Consider the following 16,327-nt stretch of genomic DNA (forward strand, 5'->3'; position numbering starts at 1 on the left):
ACATTTTAGCCTTCATAATATGAATGAATGTCTTGTTACATCCACAGCGTATAACACATTCTTCTAATACATTTGTTCCTGAACAAACGACTTTTAAGTGCTATATAATAAGCATTACCATAAAACTCGGCGTTTGTCAGTTTTGCCAACTCTACATTAATGCCAAGGCTCGATAACTCCTGCGGTGCCAAGACACTCCTCCCTCCCCAGTAATGACCCCCTTACCTTCCACATGGAGGCGCGCCTTGTGCCAGTCTTTGCCTTTGGAGTTGAGCGCCTCGCACTCGTAGACGCCCTCGTCCTCATACTGCACGTTGACGAGCTGCAGCACGCTGCCTGCCATGAGGATCTCGTGGTGGGCTGGCAGAGCCCCGTCCACCTTCCTCCAGCGTATCTCCGGGATGGGGCTGGGGGACGGCACAGGAACACACCACGCGTGGGCCAACGGCCAGACAGGGAGCTGCTCCTTGTGTTTTTATAGTGTCTCTTTTAAACACATCCAGGAAGAAGTCTGGGGAAGAATCAGCTTTTCGCTGGTATCTGGAAAGCTATCCAGCTATGATTAGTTCACTGACCTCACTTAAAGTGTGTGTAGGAACATAAGTCAACAGATCCTCTAATGGCACTCACTTGCCCAGTGCGAAACACTCCAGGGTAATGTTCTGGCCCACCAGCGCGTATGTGTCCGGGAATTTCACTTTGATATCAGCTGGGTACTTGCGAATGGGACCTGGTGGAGAAACCACATGTCATCAGTCCGCTGGGACACTTGTGTTCACGAGCCCTGTCCTAGCTCACCACACCCACATCACTGGACCACACGCACACTTTTATGGGACATTTTAGCTCAAAACATTTGGCTGCTGCATGACAGCTTATAGCTGCTGTATAGAGTCGTGGTACACATACACCCACATTCATGCACATACACACTGCCAAGTGGAGCTGGAAATATGGGACAAGATGGAGCCTAAGATCGCATTGTTCTACAGGAATGTTCATATGTGAGTACATGGAAGAGCACGGACAAGCTGTGTTGGGGGAGGAGCCAAGATTGGGGGAGGAGCTGGGTGTTGGGGGGGGTCTCCACTGGAAATCTCATTGGCCAAGAGAAAACAAAGACCACCCACTTCTTCCTGCATGCCCTCTACTAATTTTCTTTTATACACAACATACATTTTATTACAGTAAAGTGCATTCCCAGTTATCTCAATTTATGAGAAGGGAATAAAACCTTTAATACAGTTTTATTTCCTGTTTAATTTCACATCACTGAAACTGTGCTTTAACTCTTTTTTAAACTCTTTTGAAGTGTGAGACTGAGGCTACAGGAAAGTTCTCTTCACACTCACTGTGCATAAGTGAGGAGGCCCCAGCTCGGGCCCCAAACAGGGAGTATATGAATGGCCCACAAAAGTACCTCCAGCCAACAGCAACAGCCTCTTTTCCAAATGTTCTTGCCTTTATACTTCCCCTCACAACTTCGTCCATATTTATACAAACTAGCTCACAAACACAAAAGACTCTTCACAGCTTCTGCTTCATAGCCCAGTACTATGTACTATGTACAGCCCAAAACATTAAGCCTACAGATAGAACTGTTCATAACTGTTCATGTTAATGCTGATGTCTTTCACAGTCAGCTATCCCTGTTCTGGTTGATCATTGCTCTTATCACCAAGCTATGAGCTGAGGTCATTGTTCTTTGCTTTAGTGAACTGTTAGCACAAAGACGGAGGGTCTTACGCTCAGCCAAGGGAACCAGGGGGATGAACTTGCTGAAGACACTCTTCGCAATGGAAGGACTGGTCACAAAACAGGAGTAGTTTCCACTGTCTGAGGCCTCAACTTTGGAAATGTAGAGGTTCCCTGTGGTCTGAGAGACAAAACGTCGCTTATCCAAGGAGATGAAGACAGGGAACTCGTTCAGCATCCAGCGAAAGGAAAGATCATCTAAACGGAGGAGACCAAAAGAGATTTCAGGAACATTATAAAACGCGGCCTTCAAACAGTAGCACGTGTTGCATCTCCATTTTCGTGAACATTTCCCATGTAAGAATATTCTGAACAAGATGGAGGATTCACCTGGGTAGTGTGGGGGCGGGGCACACAGGAGCACCACCCCCTGGCCCTCTTTCACGTACACGCCCTCTCGCTCTTCTGTGGAGAACATGTCCAAATCTGGAAGGACACAGAATTAAATTAGTTCAGGCCCTTTCACACACAGTCATTACGTCTCTCTATGCTCAACCACACACTTCTACAAGCAAAAGGAGAAAAATGTCATTTCGTATAATTTGCACCATCATCATTTCTACCCAAAGCTCAGCAGAACCCACACAAGCATTTAAAAAAAATGGTTGATACCACAAATTAATTTCTGCCTCTACTCAACGAAGGTTGCTCATAGCTAAAAGGCACAAGTTTTGGCTCTGGGAAATGCCATCTAAGCAAACCTAACAAGGACAAAGGCTTCAATTCAACAGCGCAACACCAGTGTTATGTAACGGAGCGGCTTGGCCCCGTCCGGGCTGCTCACATCCAAACTGGACAGACGCCTCTTGGCTGACGACGGTGCCATACTCGTTGGTTGCTAGGCAGGAGTAGTTCCCCGTGTGTTTGCTCTTGTCCGGGTCACTGATGACCAAATTGCCTCCAACCAGGCTGTAGTGGTCCCCCTCCTCCATCTCAATCTCCCAGTTATTCAGCCTCCACCTGCAGAGAGAGACAAGAGCTACAGTCCACAAAGCGAGGGCATTCATCTTAGATTAGAAAAACCCAGAACCCCCCCCCCCCCCCCCCCGCCTCCCAAGACCCATAATGATTAATAAGAATACTATGGGGCCATGCAACAGATATAGAAAGCATGAATGACGGGGCTACAAACAGCTCAGCACGTGACAAGAACGTGGTGCCAGCTCAACAGGAAGTGAGAGAGGAAGAGGGAGTCTCATTCTTCAAATGTCCTCTGATCACATTGGGACGGAGTGAGTGAACAGAGGTGATGGATGAGAAACAGTGATGCTTAGCAGGTGCTGAGAGGGACGTGGTGACAACAGTGGATTAATTAGAGCAGGAGAAGGTCAACCCCCTACATGAACACAATGTCTGGGGGATGGGGGCGGGGCGGGGGGCGGGGCATCTGAGAGCCAAGACCCTTAGCTGGCGAATAAGGCTGTTCAGCCAAATAGAGTTTAGCTAATCCCCTCATCATTTGTAATTAGCACTTGTAGCTGGTAGAATATATTTTTCTTAAATAGCTTGTTAAATATAAGAGTGAAACAGTATTATTAGGAAAGCAAGCCCTAAAGATGATTTTAGATCCTGGTTAACAACAGATATCATTTCATTTTATATTTTACACCTTCTATGACAGCAATAAAGTAAAACAATAAAAACATTACAAAACAAACATCCAAGTTTAACAAAATGAAATTGAAAACTGCTATATAAAGATTGCTAAAGATTAATAGCAGATTTGTATTATTTTTAATAAAGATCACTATTAATAAAATGATTCATTTTCCTTTTAATTGTTGTTATTTAAGCTATAAACGGACCCGTTAAGAGAAAGCAATTGGATAGTCTCCTATAGAGGTTATTATTGTGCAGTGGTGTTAAGGCATAATGAAGCAAACTTGGGTATATATTTTACAGCCAGATTGGCGTGTAAAGGAAAGGCCAAACTCTAAACTGAAAACCAGTGGCTGGTGTAGCGAAGCCCTGGGCGGCTGGGAGCAGGTCTTACCTGTAGGTGGCAGGAGGGCTGGCCCGTGCACGACAGGTCATGACAATCTTGTACTCCGGGGATTCCTCCGGGTAGATGGTGTCCAGCGGCTGCTCCTCGAACACGGGGCCATAGCCGAGGTGATCGTCCGCCAGAGGCGCTTACACACACACACACACACACACACGCAAACAAACAGCCCCAGAGTTACTACGGGAGTGGAGAAACATCATGACATGGAGAGGGGGAGGTGATCGTGTACATTTAGACAGGGATTACACAGCAGCGTTCCCGCTATTGGCATCTTCACACAGGGATTCTGGAGCAGAGCTTCTCGTGCTTAAGCAGAGACGTCACTAACCATGCTGGGATCAGGAATGCTCCTCGCATATTTTGGGTGTGTTGCTGTGGTTGGGAGATTCAGGATTCAGGAATGTTTTAAAAGGTCAGGTGAGGTTTTCCCTACCACTAAACCAGTGGCAGAGCTAGACTTTTTTCAAGGGGTGGCCAAAGGGTGACCAAGGCTTTATCAGAGGGGTCCATATACAAATGATGAACGAAAGGAAACACATATTTTCTCTTAAAATGACCATTTCCAGTGGGGTGGCACTAGGGGTGGCAAAGGCTCTGTTGGGGGTGGCAATTGCCCCCCCCCCCCCCCCCCCCCCTTTGTCTCCGCCACAGCACTAAACTACAAGCCCAGGTGAAATCCTTCAAGTGAAGTAAAAGTTAACATATTTAAAAGAGGTATTTAAAGTTAGTGTTCATGCCCACATAAGCAAACACACTTAGCTCCAGATTTCAAACGGGTAGAACAGAGTCCCGCTACTGACATGACACAAGTGCTGTTTGATCACTGGCTTTTTAGTACATTAGAGTGACAAATAATTTTAACAAAAAAAAAAATTCCAGAACAGGCTTTTTTATTTTTGCTAACATTATTGTCTAGAACTCTTGGTGGACTTCACATGAGGGCTACAATGTGAAGCGTAGCGGTCTGGAACAGAGTGAACCCCACACACAATCTCATCTCTTTGATTGACATTGATTTAAACTCACCACATGACACCACTTAGCTTATTTATAAATGTGAAATCCATCCTTGGATACGCTAGCTACTGTCAGATAGAGCGCTGCTTTAATGACTTCTGCAAAGAGCATCATTAATGTTTATTACTACTGGCTACTGTAACAACCCAATGAGAATGACATAATTTACCAAACTACTTTGTCTGAAATGCTAACTTCAAACAGCTTGCCTATTCCTTTAGTGATACAATAGGCTAATTAGCTCCAGTTGGTCATTAAGGAAGCAAACATCAAACACCAGTCTTCAGTGAATCAGACACAAACACAATCCAAGGTGATGAATAACGAACCAGACAAAATGCTCAGCTGCAAATGATTCTATTCAATCCGGACTGAGCGTATGTGTGAGCGTTGCTGTGTGACCAAAATGGTTGCTCACTATGTTTATAATATGTGATATTATTCAGCGAGTGTATTCACTTTCTGGTACTCTTTATAAACTCATCGCAAAAAGAACAGAATCATTGTGGCACCTCTGAAACGGATCCGGCTGTAATAAAATGGCTTTGAATCGCTGCTCTGAATAACTGATCTCTCATAGCGCTACCTTGTGGGCAAGTTATCCTAAAACGGGCATTGTGGCTGAGATTAAATCTGACAGTTGGCACGATTGCAGTAATTCAATTCTATCCTTCCGCTGAGAGCCAATCTGCAGAAAGAGTGCTTCGATTAAAACACGCAGTGGAGAAGACAGAGGAACTGGAATCGTGGGTGAGCAGAGATCTTGTGGCATACAGAGAAACAATACCTGCATCTCTCATCTGAGAAACAAGCATGACCAAAGACAGCTGGCACCGAGCTCATCACGGCACAGAGGGAAAAGACCTGAACAGCAGGCACCTCTCCCCTCCTAGCCCCTTCTCTACCCCGGACTCCTCTCCCCTCCCGGACTCCTCTCCCCTCCTGGACCCCTCTCCTCTCCTGACCAATGTCCCCTCCTGACCCCTCTCCTCTCCTGACCCCTCTCCCCTCCTGACCCCTCTCCTCTCCCGGCCCCCTCTCCCATCCTGACCCCTCTCCCCTCCTGACCCCTCTCCCCTCCCGGCCCCCTCTCCCCTCCTGACTCCTCTCCCCTCCTGGCCCCCTCTCCCCTCCTGACCCCTCTCCCCTCCTGACCCCTCTCCCCTCCCGGCCCCCTCTCCTCTCCTGATCCCTCTCCCCTCCTGACCCCTCTCCCCTTCTGGACCCCTCTCCCCTCCTGGCCCCCTCTCCCCTCCCGGCCCCCTCTCCCCTCCTGGACCCCTCTCCTCTCCTGACCCCTCTCCTCTCCTGACCCCTCTCCCCTCCTGGACCCCTCTCCCCTCCCGGACCCCTCTCCCCTCCTGGACCCCTCTCCCCTCCTGACCCCTCTCCTCTCCCAGCCCCCTCTCCCCTCCTGACCCCTCTCCCCTCCCGGCCCCCTCTCCCCTCCTGACCCCTCTCCCCTCCCGGCCCCCTCTCCCCTCCTGGCCCCTCTCCCCTCCTGGACCCCTCTTCCCCCCTGACCCCTCTCCTCTCCTGGCCCCCTCTCCCCTCCTGACCCCTCTCCCCTCCCGGCCCCCTCTCCCCTCCTGGACCCCTCTTCCCCCCTGGCCCCTCTCCTCTCCTAGCCCCCTCTCCCCTCCTGACCCCTCTCCCCTCCCGGCCCCCTCTCCCCTCCTGACCCCTCTCCCCTCCCGGCCCCCTCTCCCCTCCCGGCCCCTTTCCCTCCTGGACCCCTCTTCCCCCCTGGCCCCTCTCCTCTCCTGGCCCCCTCTCCCCTCCTGACCCCTCTCCCCTCCCGGCCCCCTCTCCCCTCCTGGACCCCTCTTCCCCCCTGGCCCCTCTCCTCTCCTGGCCCCCTCTCCCCCCCTGGCCCCTCTCCCCTCCCGGCCCCCTCTCCCCTCCTGGCCCCCTCTCCCCTCCTGACCCCTCTCCCCTCCCGGCCCCCTCTCCCCTCCCGGGCCCCTCTCCCCTCCTGGACCCCTCTTCCCCCCTGGCCCCTCTCCTCTCCTGGCCCCCTCTCCCCCCTGGCCCCTCTCCTCTCCTGGCCCCCTCTCCCCCACTGGCCCCTCTCCCCTCCCGGCCCCCTCTCCCCTCCTGGCCCCTCTCCCCTCCTGGACCCCTCTTCCCCCCTGGCCCCTCTCCTCTCCTGGCCCCCTCTCCCCTTCTGACCCCTCTCCCCTCCTGGCCCCTCTCCCCTCCCGGCCCCCTCTCCCCTCCCGGCCCCCTCTCCCCTCCTGGCCCCTCTCCCCTCCCGGCCCCCTCTCCCCTCCTGACCCCTCTCCCCTCCTGGCCCCCTCTCCCCTCCTGACCCCTCTCCCCTCCCAGCCCCCTCTCCTCTCCTGATCCCTCTCCCCTCCTGACCCCTCTCCCCTCCTGACCCCTCTCCCCTCCCGGCCCCCTCTCCCCTCCCGGACCCCTCTCCCCTCCTGACCCCTCTCCCCTCCTGGCCCCTCTCCCCTCCCGGCCCCCTCTCGTTCCCCTTTCTCTCCCACTCTTTTGCTCCACAATCAGCGTTACTTTATCTGCCTTCCTGACACCACTTCTTTTCTTCCCCACCTTCTATCTGATCAGGCGACTCTCTCTGGGACACAGTGCACCATTACATTTAGGATCCTTCTGAATAAAAGACGACGCAGCAGCAAAACTCAAAACAGTCAGAAAATCCAAAATGTTTTAAGGGTGTCATTTTTACTTTCAAGTCATGTAGTTTTTTCCTACGCACACAGACAGACCAAGAACCAAAGTGAATTCTGTAACTTGGACAGAGATATTCTAACTAGACCATCAGAGGACCTTGAAAGACAGGCTCCTGTCTGTTCCTGACTGACTCGATCCGATCCACAGACAGACATCTCATTGATGAGCATAATCCCGGGGGGAGGGGGTGTTACTTTTTTGTGGTTCATTTGAATTTTAAATCAGCAAAGCTAATATTCCTCAAAACACTTCAGTTTCTCTTTCTCTCCCTTTCCTTTTCCTTCTCTCTCTCTCTCTCTGTCTCTGCACTGGTTCTAAACTACAGAAACATCAATTATTCATGTTTGGATAATTTTTGCAGCATTGAATTGAATGTGATAATCTTTATATGATAATATGATAAACATTCTCAGTTATCGTTATCATATCCTGCAGCTCACATAAACCTCTCTTTGCTATATAAACGTATGTAAGTCTATACGTCTATAAACAGAACTGCTAGTTTGCATGCACACATACTGCATATGCCATTCAACCCTTCCTGAGAATGCAAACCAATATTCTTTAAGATTAAAAGAACCTTCTGGGAAATCACGATATACCTTTCATTTTTTTTTCATGTCATACCTTTACAGAAAATCTGCAAACTAAGGCTGACTGTTTGCCACTAAGAATATTGCTACTTTTCTGCTGACAGGAGCTGGTGTTTTTGATGACATTTTTTTAAAATAACAAAACTCATGGCATGTGTGCTGGTGGGGAGCATGCTCACTGGGTCGGGCATGTGCTGTCATGGTCATCTGGGTGACTTTGAACAATATGAAACCATTATTCTGAACACCATGTAACTTATAGAGACTGCAGGGCCTGTCAGCGTTCAGTGAGACAAAAGTCAAACAAACATGCAGATATTTTGTGCAAAATAACAAAAGGGAGAGAGTGGGAGAAACATGGAAAACCACAGAGCACACTCGGATCTTAAATATGGGAACAACCTGTAGGCTATTGCTGTTATATGTCAAGGCTGAATTGTCCATGGATCACTTTGGTTAATCAAACCTGGTCTTTGTATGAAACGAATGCAGAAGGGACTACATGTGAACTACAGGTGTCTAAACTAGAGATCCCATTATAATGCTAACAGCATTCTGCAATGAACGGCGATTCCTTTACCTGTGATGTGACAGCAGACTGCTGGAGTGGAATGATTAAAGCTACGTTACATGGATTAACATACCGTCACCGCTGTATACTGTAGCAGATCCACTGCCTTCATATTTGCTGCCAATAAGGGACATGCTTCATGACATGAAAATGAGGTGGACGTGCACTGTGTCTGGAAATGTACGACTAATGCCTGCTTGCTAATGACTAGCTTATCTGCGCTTTATTCTGGAGAAAAACTGGATACGTTTCAGCTCACGCTCTTCTATGTGTCAAAACATGACTCTGGATACCATTACACCATCCCTTGAGCCCGAGAAAATAAAGGTAGTGTGTTTCTCTAACAGAACTCCAGTTCCTTCAGCTAACATTAGCCACATGTCCATAAGCAGATTTAAACCATTGGGGCCAACATGTAGCGGTGCTAATCACTCGTCCGTCTCCACAGGGGCTAGCGGATGCTGGGTATCACTGCCAAACACTCAGGCCTTACAGCATTCCAGCAATAAAAGATGTTTAAACAAGCCATGTTTTTGCTGATAGAGAATCTGACTATTAAGGAATTAAAGTACCAGTCTGTGATCACCTCAAGTGGCAACACAGCAATAAACATGCAATGTGCTAAATCGTAGTCCACAGACAACCACAACCTTGGCAACTTCACTACTTATGCCCACCTTATTCAGTACTCAATACATGTACAATTACTGCAGCCCATCCAGCATGCAGCATGTATGTCAGCCATTCCCCTACTAGTCATCAGTAAACACCGGATGCCATTTGGGGGGTGGACTAGTCCCAACCCTGGGGCATCACTCTGACATGGTGGTAGTTGGAATCTGGTGCATGTTTATCAAACGCAACACTGCCGCTCTGGGTTTTACACATCAGTGCTGCTGGGTTCACTCTGGTCCAGCTTCAATTACTACTGGCTTAAATTATTCTGTCCACAACGGTCGTGTGGTCGGAAGCTGTGTATGAAACAGCACGATGACAATGATAGTGCATGATAAAAAAAAATACTTACTTCAGACCACATTAATATTAGTGCCCCATTAGAACGCTTATCGGCTATCAGAGTTTAATCAGGCTCACACATCTCACAGCATCAATGCTTATGATTCATAGAGTACTCAAGGAATCCATAATCTAGATCAGATTTTTGTGATGTTTTGTTGTGGGGACCATGATGTTTTAGCCATGATGCAGCTAAAACAGGTATAAGCAGGTCACTACAAAGAAAGATAATTATAATGATATTATACTGTATACATATTGTATATGTAGTTATTATAACAATGTAACAAAGTCGACTCATTCTTGGAGAATTTCATACCTCATTTTCTTGCATACCACAGTAAATTAAAAGAGGCATATTACCAACTAAGACTATTTTGAGTCATTTCCTACTTTAAATTGAAAGCTACAGACTTAAAATCAACTTACATAATTTAATATAACTGGTTCAAATATGATTATCAGTAGATCAACTAATATAATGTAATAGAAATGGTTCTGATAGGATTACCAATAAACACAAATAGAATTGCTTATTTAGGTTACAATAAAATGAAATAAAAATGGGTAAACAATATAAAATGAGTGAAAACAACTCAAAACAATAATTTCTTTTGTTCCGAGAGCTAACACGGTACCTGGAAGGTTACACTAAGTGACCCAGACATGACCTGAATTTGTTTAACAATCTGATGTTAAACAAAGTTGTACTGTGCAAAATAGATATATTGGAAAAAAAAAATCTAGAGTTTTAAGAACAATCATGATATAATAGTTTAAGGAAGGTCTCTCACTGATTGAAATGGATCTGTAATGTCCTGGGGGAGGAAAGACCTAAACATACAGGGTAAGAGCTTCTTGTTTATTATCAGTGTTTTTCATCCTGAATTATGGTGGGGTGTTAGACATACCGGCTCCAGGATGTTCTGGTCAATGTGACACTGACCGTCAACTGAGGGAGGGGTGAGAAATGTAATACATTTAAGGAATAAATATTTAATCTAAAAAGAAGAAAGAAGAAAAAAGTGTAACAAAAATGACATACATCAAGCATCTGTCTAAGCACATTTGAAGCCATAGCCCGTGCATGTCCAGACCAAACAGTGTGGTCTTCAAACCCATCCAACATGGGCAGCTGTAGCCAGAGCAGGACGCACTGACCGTGGAACTTTCACGGTCTAACTTCCTACTGCGTATGCGCCGAGGACACCTAATGCTAACTACGGAGACCGGGTGTGTGTGAGTTAAAAATGAGCCAAGTCTAGACCATTTCATTTAAGTGCAGTGGAACGCTATGGCCACAAGAAGCCATCTAATAAGCCAGATCCCCAGGCTTTGGCAAGTCAAACGAACAAAGAACATCAAAGGCCATTCGTAAAATGCTAAACGTCTGCTTGGCAAAGCAGCCGCACCCCTCATGAGGCTTTGATGGTAAAGGGGGGGTGGGGGGTGGGGTTGGGGGGGCGTATGCTAAATCTGATGGAAAATAGAAAGGGCAAACATGAGCAGCGTGCTAAGAAATCATGTAGCTATCCCTTTAATCCCTGAATAATGCTCTCTTTTCAGACTCAGATGGGATTTTTGTGAAAAAGCGCAGCGGAATGCTGATGGCCTCTCAGTCAGAACCGAGTTTGTTGTGAATGGATCGTGGATTAAGAACAAGGCGTCCTTCTCACCACGGCCCGCTGGAATGACCTTGGATATTTGTAGGAAACCCCTGGAGTTATTTTAGATCTGGCATTTAACGGTTGGAGCAATTTGATTGGTTGATTGTTTGATCTGTTGGGTAGCAACTGCCTTGATGGCTTCCATATACAGTTTGGCTGTGTTGTCCGCTGATAACTATTTTTCATGCTCGGTGAACGGCTTTGGGGGCCACACGGGCTGACAGACTCACCTTCTCTCAGGTAAACACAGAATTAAAGGCTGGAAGGAAACGCTGACCAACATTGAGGGGACACAGTAAACAGCCATGAATACAAATAACGATGTCACTCACCACCAAAGATTCCAGGAGATTCCCCACATACAACTGTAATAAAAAAAAACAGGGTTTAATGATAAAAGTACTGTAAAACATTTGGAAGAAAGTTTCTAGTGCTTAGCATGCAAAGTCTTTGGGGGTACTAATTATATACATAACAATTTTTGTAGCGAACCAGATACAAAAGCATATATGAAGACAGTTTTGCGTACGTGTAAACATAGCTCTAAGCTAAGAAATCTAAACTGTGTCTTACTGCTTACTGTCTTACTATATTTACTGCTTCTCCTGTCTGGCTTATTTGACTTGCTTTTTTGTATAACAGCTGTATGCAGTTCAGCACTGTAAAAGCGTAATTTCCACATCAGTATTATACAGACCCAGTATACATATGTGAACATATAAAGAAAAACACGCCATTTCAGACTCACTGTGACCTTTATACAATGCCTGAAGTCAAACTTGAGCATGACTAAGCTAAGCTAAAGATAATCACCCATCTCCGTCACTCACAGACTGTGTAATATAGTCATCCTTGATCAATCATTCTTGATAAGATCATCCTCAGTAAGTTCTGGATTGCAAATACACAGTCTCACACACACACACACACACACAAATCATTTGCTTTTGTTAAATTAGACCGTACATGGCTAATGCAATGCTGCCGTATCTGATGGGCCCGGCCCGCTCTGTCTGGGTCACTCTTCAGCACCTCGGCTTCGTCCAGCTTTGCTCTAGCCGGATATTAAACCACCGCTGCTAATCAGCTGAAGCGACTCTTGTTTGGCTAATGTGAGGAGACAGTGTTTTAATATGGATGTAATCAGTCGGAGCGACCAGGCCAGGAGTAAAGAAGCAATGTGGGGAGGAAAGTCTGAAGCCCCCACAAGATCATCAAGATCATGAGCTGGTGACCTGGCGCCCAGTGTAGAGGTGGTGTGGAATACACTGGGTCAGCAGGGTGACCCTTAAGGGGAGGCCTGTGTGGTGGTGGCTGCCACAAAGAAAGAGAGAGAGAGAGAGAGAGAGAGAGAGAGAGAGAGAGAGAGAGAGAGAGAGAGAGAGAGAGAGTGGAGTAGAGAGAACTCCCAGGATGCCATGGGCCCACTGGCAGCCTCTAAATAAGATAAATATTAATGTTTAAAGTTGCTTTGAAAAGTTGTTGAATGGGCGTGTAATCTCTTTTAGTTCAGTTAGCATTAGCATAGGTGTCACCCTTATAGAAATGGTCTTTAATCTGGACTGATGACGGCTGGACTGATAAATAAACAGGTGCGTTTCTTGTATCCGGCATTCTGGGAGTGGTCGGCGTGTTTACAGTACTCACGGCAGGAGGAGAGGCAGAGGGACAGAGCGAGCAGGAGCGAGGCGGAGGTGCGCATGACTCCAGGTGCAGGAGCTACAGGAGGAAGGATTACACCAGACGCCGTCGTCATGACATCAGCAGGCGTGGCTGTGTTCCCTGAGATACAAACACAGGAATTCACCGCATGAGCAAAAATACCATATTCACTGTCTATCAAAATTAAACTAGGACCATTGTATGGCAAAGGTTTTAAACGTATAGTGATAAAATAGAATTTTGTGTAGAAATGTGAGCTCCACTCTTCTGAACTTTTTAATAGTGTGAGCTTGACATAGTGTGAGAATTCCTCTACAGTAAGTACAGTATGGTGAAACATGGCCCATTAAAAGAGCTTTAGAGCCTCTCATGTCAAAGGTCTTATAGTAGCAGGCACCGGCACGTTGCCAAAATTACTGGAAAAAATAATGACAGGTGGCTGGCTGCTGTCCAGAGTGCTGAACTCTCGCTCCGCAACGGCTGCAGCGTTCTAGACAGTGACAGCCACGTGGTGCAGGACGCCCACTGTGCACTGCTGCTCTCTCCTAAGACCAACACATCTGCAGCTGCGCTGGTCCACTAGCGCTGAAGCTGGACTACCGACCCTTGAGAAGGTGAGTGGGAGAACAGGAGGGAACACTTTGTTCTGGTCTCTGTCATGCTCCTGTTGTAGATGCCACAACGGGTCAGGATTTGACTCTCAGGGCAGCAGCGTGATCAGGCCTGCACACGCCAGTACTGGTAAACTATACATGGATTGCTTTGAGGGATCAAACAACTGCAAAACATTAAAGTTAACAGCTTAGGAGCTTCAGATATCTTGTCCCCTTGATTATGCATGCTCATAAGTTTACTATAAAACAGAAGAGGTGTTCATCATAAGTGCAGAGAAAACCTCCCTCTAAACACTGCAGTCTATCTACGATTTACAAGATCACCTAGACGTTCCACAGCACTGCAGATAAAATGTTCTTTGGATAGATGAGAAGCAAACTGATCTCTCAGTGGTAAAGGTACACAGTATATTTGGAAACACTAAACTTCGCTAATCAAGCCTAAAAAGTCAACCTAGCTGTAGTGTTAGAAACATAGAGTTGCTTTTTTGCCTTAGGGTGCAGATGGCTTTTGGTCAGGCACCAGTGAATTCCAACTTAAATCAGGAAATTTGACAGATTGTAAGGGCATCTGTGTGTGATCTGTAAGTCACAAGCAGCGTTTTGCAACATAACCCTGCCCCAGAATACAATAGTAAATCAACAATGTGTCACAATGACCGAAGTCATGTCCGAATGTCTGAGTCACAGTCATGACCTCTGACCTAGTTAAAGGGCTGGTGAGCGATGTAGAACTGGCCATTCCTTTAACACATCCCAAACGCACACCCAAAGAGACTTTACAAAACAACTACACAATGTGTTCAGCAGCTAGAAGATGCATTTGGTTCACGTCATTGCTAGCTTTACAAAGATTTAGCAAACACAAAAGGTTCACAAAGTATTTCCTGCAATGATTTAGTTTAAGCCTTTTTCCAGTAAGGTTATAGTAATGTAAAATATTTTTATTAAGTCCACCTTCATTTATTAATGTGACAACTTCAGATTTTTGAAGAAATCCAGAATTACAAATCAGGGTTTGTACACTTTTTGATCTGAACCGTAGTTATCAAAATGCAGTTAACAAACCAGTGTGTACAAAACTATTACAAAAAAAAACTATAAAAATGGGAGCACATTGGTTAAAATGAGGATTTCAAAATAGACTGCAGTGCTGACAGTGAGTGGATTTTCCCAGCATGCACTGTTCCATCCACACACCAGTCTGCACCCAATTTCCTCTGGCACAACAGGTTATTAGAAGACAAATCTGACAGTCTGTCAGGGAGGTGATTGGCAAGCTAAGGCAAGGCTAAGTTTAGCAGCACAGACTGTGGGGAAAGATAACTGACCCAGACAACAGACTGAGACCTACATGCTCAGAAAGCACAAGGGGGGAAGTAGTAGTGACACACAACAGCTGTTTGCCTAAATGAGAAATGAAAGGGTCAGAGACTAGATGAACAATCTGCTCCCTGCAGCTCCCAGATACACCAGGAAGAGACTAATTACCCCAGCGAACCCTAGATAGAGATATCAGCCTGTACACAGTTTTCAAACAATTAGCCATTTCTTTGGCTAAGAAAATAAATACATCACCATTAGTGGTATAACACAGATGATGTGAAATGTGTTAAAGCCAGAAGGAAACACAAAACAGCTCATCAAAACAACTGCAAAATGTTTACACCACCAGAGGAACATCCAGAGAGCAGAAACCAGGCTCAAAAAGGTCTGATCCAAAAGGCAAAAACCCAAAACAAACACACTAAATGGCTCGTTTTATGTCAAGTTTCCATTAAAAGAAAAAGCTGAACAAAAATGTTTCTGTATGCTATCATTGATTATTCTTATAAATCTTAGAAATCAGAATTTGCCAAAATCAGAATTGGTCAGCCAAATGTTTGAAAAAAAATCAGAAATCAGAATAGAAAAATTGCAATCAGTGCATCTTTACTAAAGTGCATATTGTGCAGATGAGCAGGAGGTAATTGTATAAGGCGGATGAATGCATATTATAAATTCTAATAAATACAATGCACATGTTGTGACGGTGGGGTCGCGGCGAAGAACGAGACACACAATCCTTCACAGATACGTCACTTTACTTAATCACAGTTATTGCGCAATAGCGCACGAAGAACAGCGATACACACACACACAGCAACGTGTAGACTTTAGACATTGACGAGCACAGGACACTGCGCGAGCGCACATTAAATAGACAAACCACAGTAGCCCCACGTGATCACGAGACGATTCACAGGTGAGACTTATTAATCACACAACAAAACCCTACCCACGTATATACACTGACGCAGACAAAGCACGTGGACTACGTTGACACACGCCCAAAGGGGAGGGGCCGGGGTCCTCAACGTGACACATGTGTACAGGTGATGTGCAGACGTCCAGGGTGTGTGTGTGTGTGTGTGTGTGTGTGTGTGTGTGTGTGTGTGTGTGTGTGTGTGTGTGTGTGTGTGTGTGTGTGCATAATAGTCCAATTTGTCGTCCTAGTTCAGAGCCTGATTGGTCTGGGGAAGAAGCTTCTCCTCACCTCTCTGTGTTAGCCTCCAGGGAGTTTCCCTGATGGGAAAAGATTATAGAGTCCATTGTTGGGATGCGTGAGGTCTTTCACTGTCTTCCTGGCATTAGTTCAGCACTGCTTCCTATAGAATGACTGCAGGTCTGGGACCTCCATTTAGATGATGCACCTAGTGGATCTTACGACCCTCTAGAGAGCCCGC

The 16,327-nt window shown here is 46.4% G+C and overlaps 1 protein-coding gene across 2 annotated transcripts in view; it reads right to left on the reverse strand.

The window, feature by feature from the left end:
- Positions 1-16,327, reverse strand: part of cntn1a (contactin 1a) — a 59,250-nt gene that overhangs the window by 17,412 nt on the left and 25,511 nt on the right. For both annotated transcript variants that reach the window (XM_077007189.1, XM_077007190.1), the window contains exons 2-9: positions 12,973-13,107; positions 11,658-11,690; positions 3,749-3,887; positions 2,540-2,715; positions 2,086-2,181; positions 1,747-1,953; positions 631-730; positions 226-407 (exon numbers count right to left, since the gene is read on the reverse strand). In XM_077007189.1, coding sequence (XP_076863304.1) covers positions 226-407; positions 631-730; positions 1,747-1,953; positions 2,086-2,181; positions 2,540-2,715; positions 3,749-3,887; positions 11,658-11,690; positions 12,973-13,081 — 1,042 coding nt within the window. In that variant the 5' untranslated portion in view covers positions 13,082-13,107. The remainder of the gene's footprint in view (positions 1-225; positions 408-630; positions 731-1,746; positions 1,954-2,085; positions 2,182-2,539; positions 2,716-3,748; positions 3,888-11,657; positions 11,691-12,972; positions 13,108-16,327) is intronic.

The sequence above is a fragment of the Brachyhypopomus gauderio genome, chromosome 5 (genome assembly GCF_052324685.1).
Source record: "Brachyhypopomus gauderio isolate BG-103 chromosome 5, BGAUD_0.2, whole genome shotgun sequence".
In the NCBI taxonomy this organism is placed as follows: domain Eukaryota; kingdom Metazoa; phylum Chordata; class Actinopteri; order Gymnotiformes; family Hypopomidae; genus Brachyhypopomus; species Brachyhypopomus gauderio.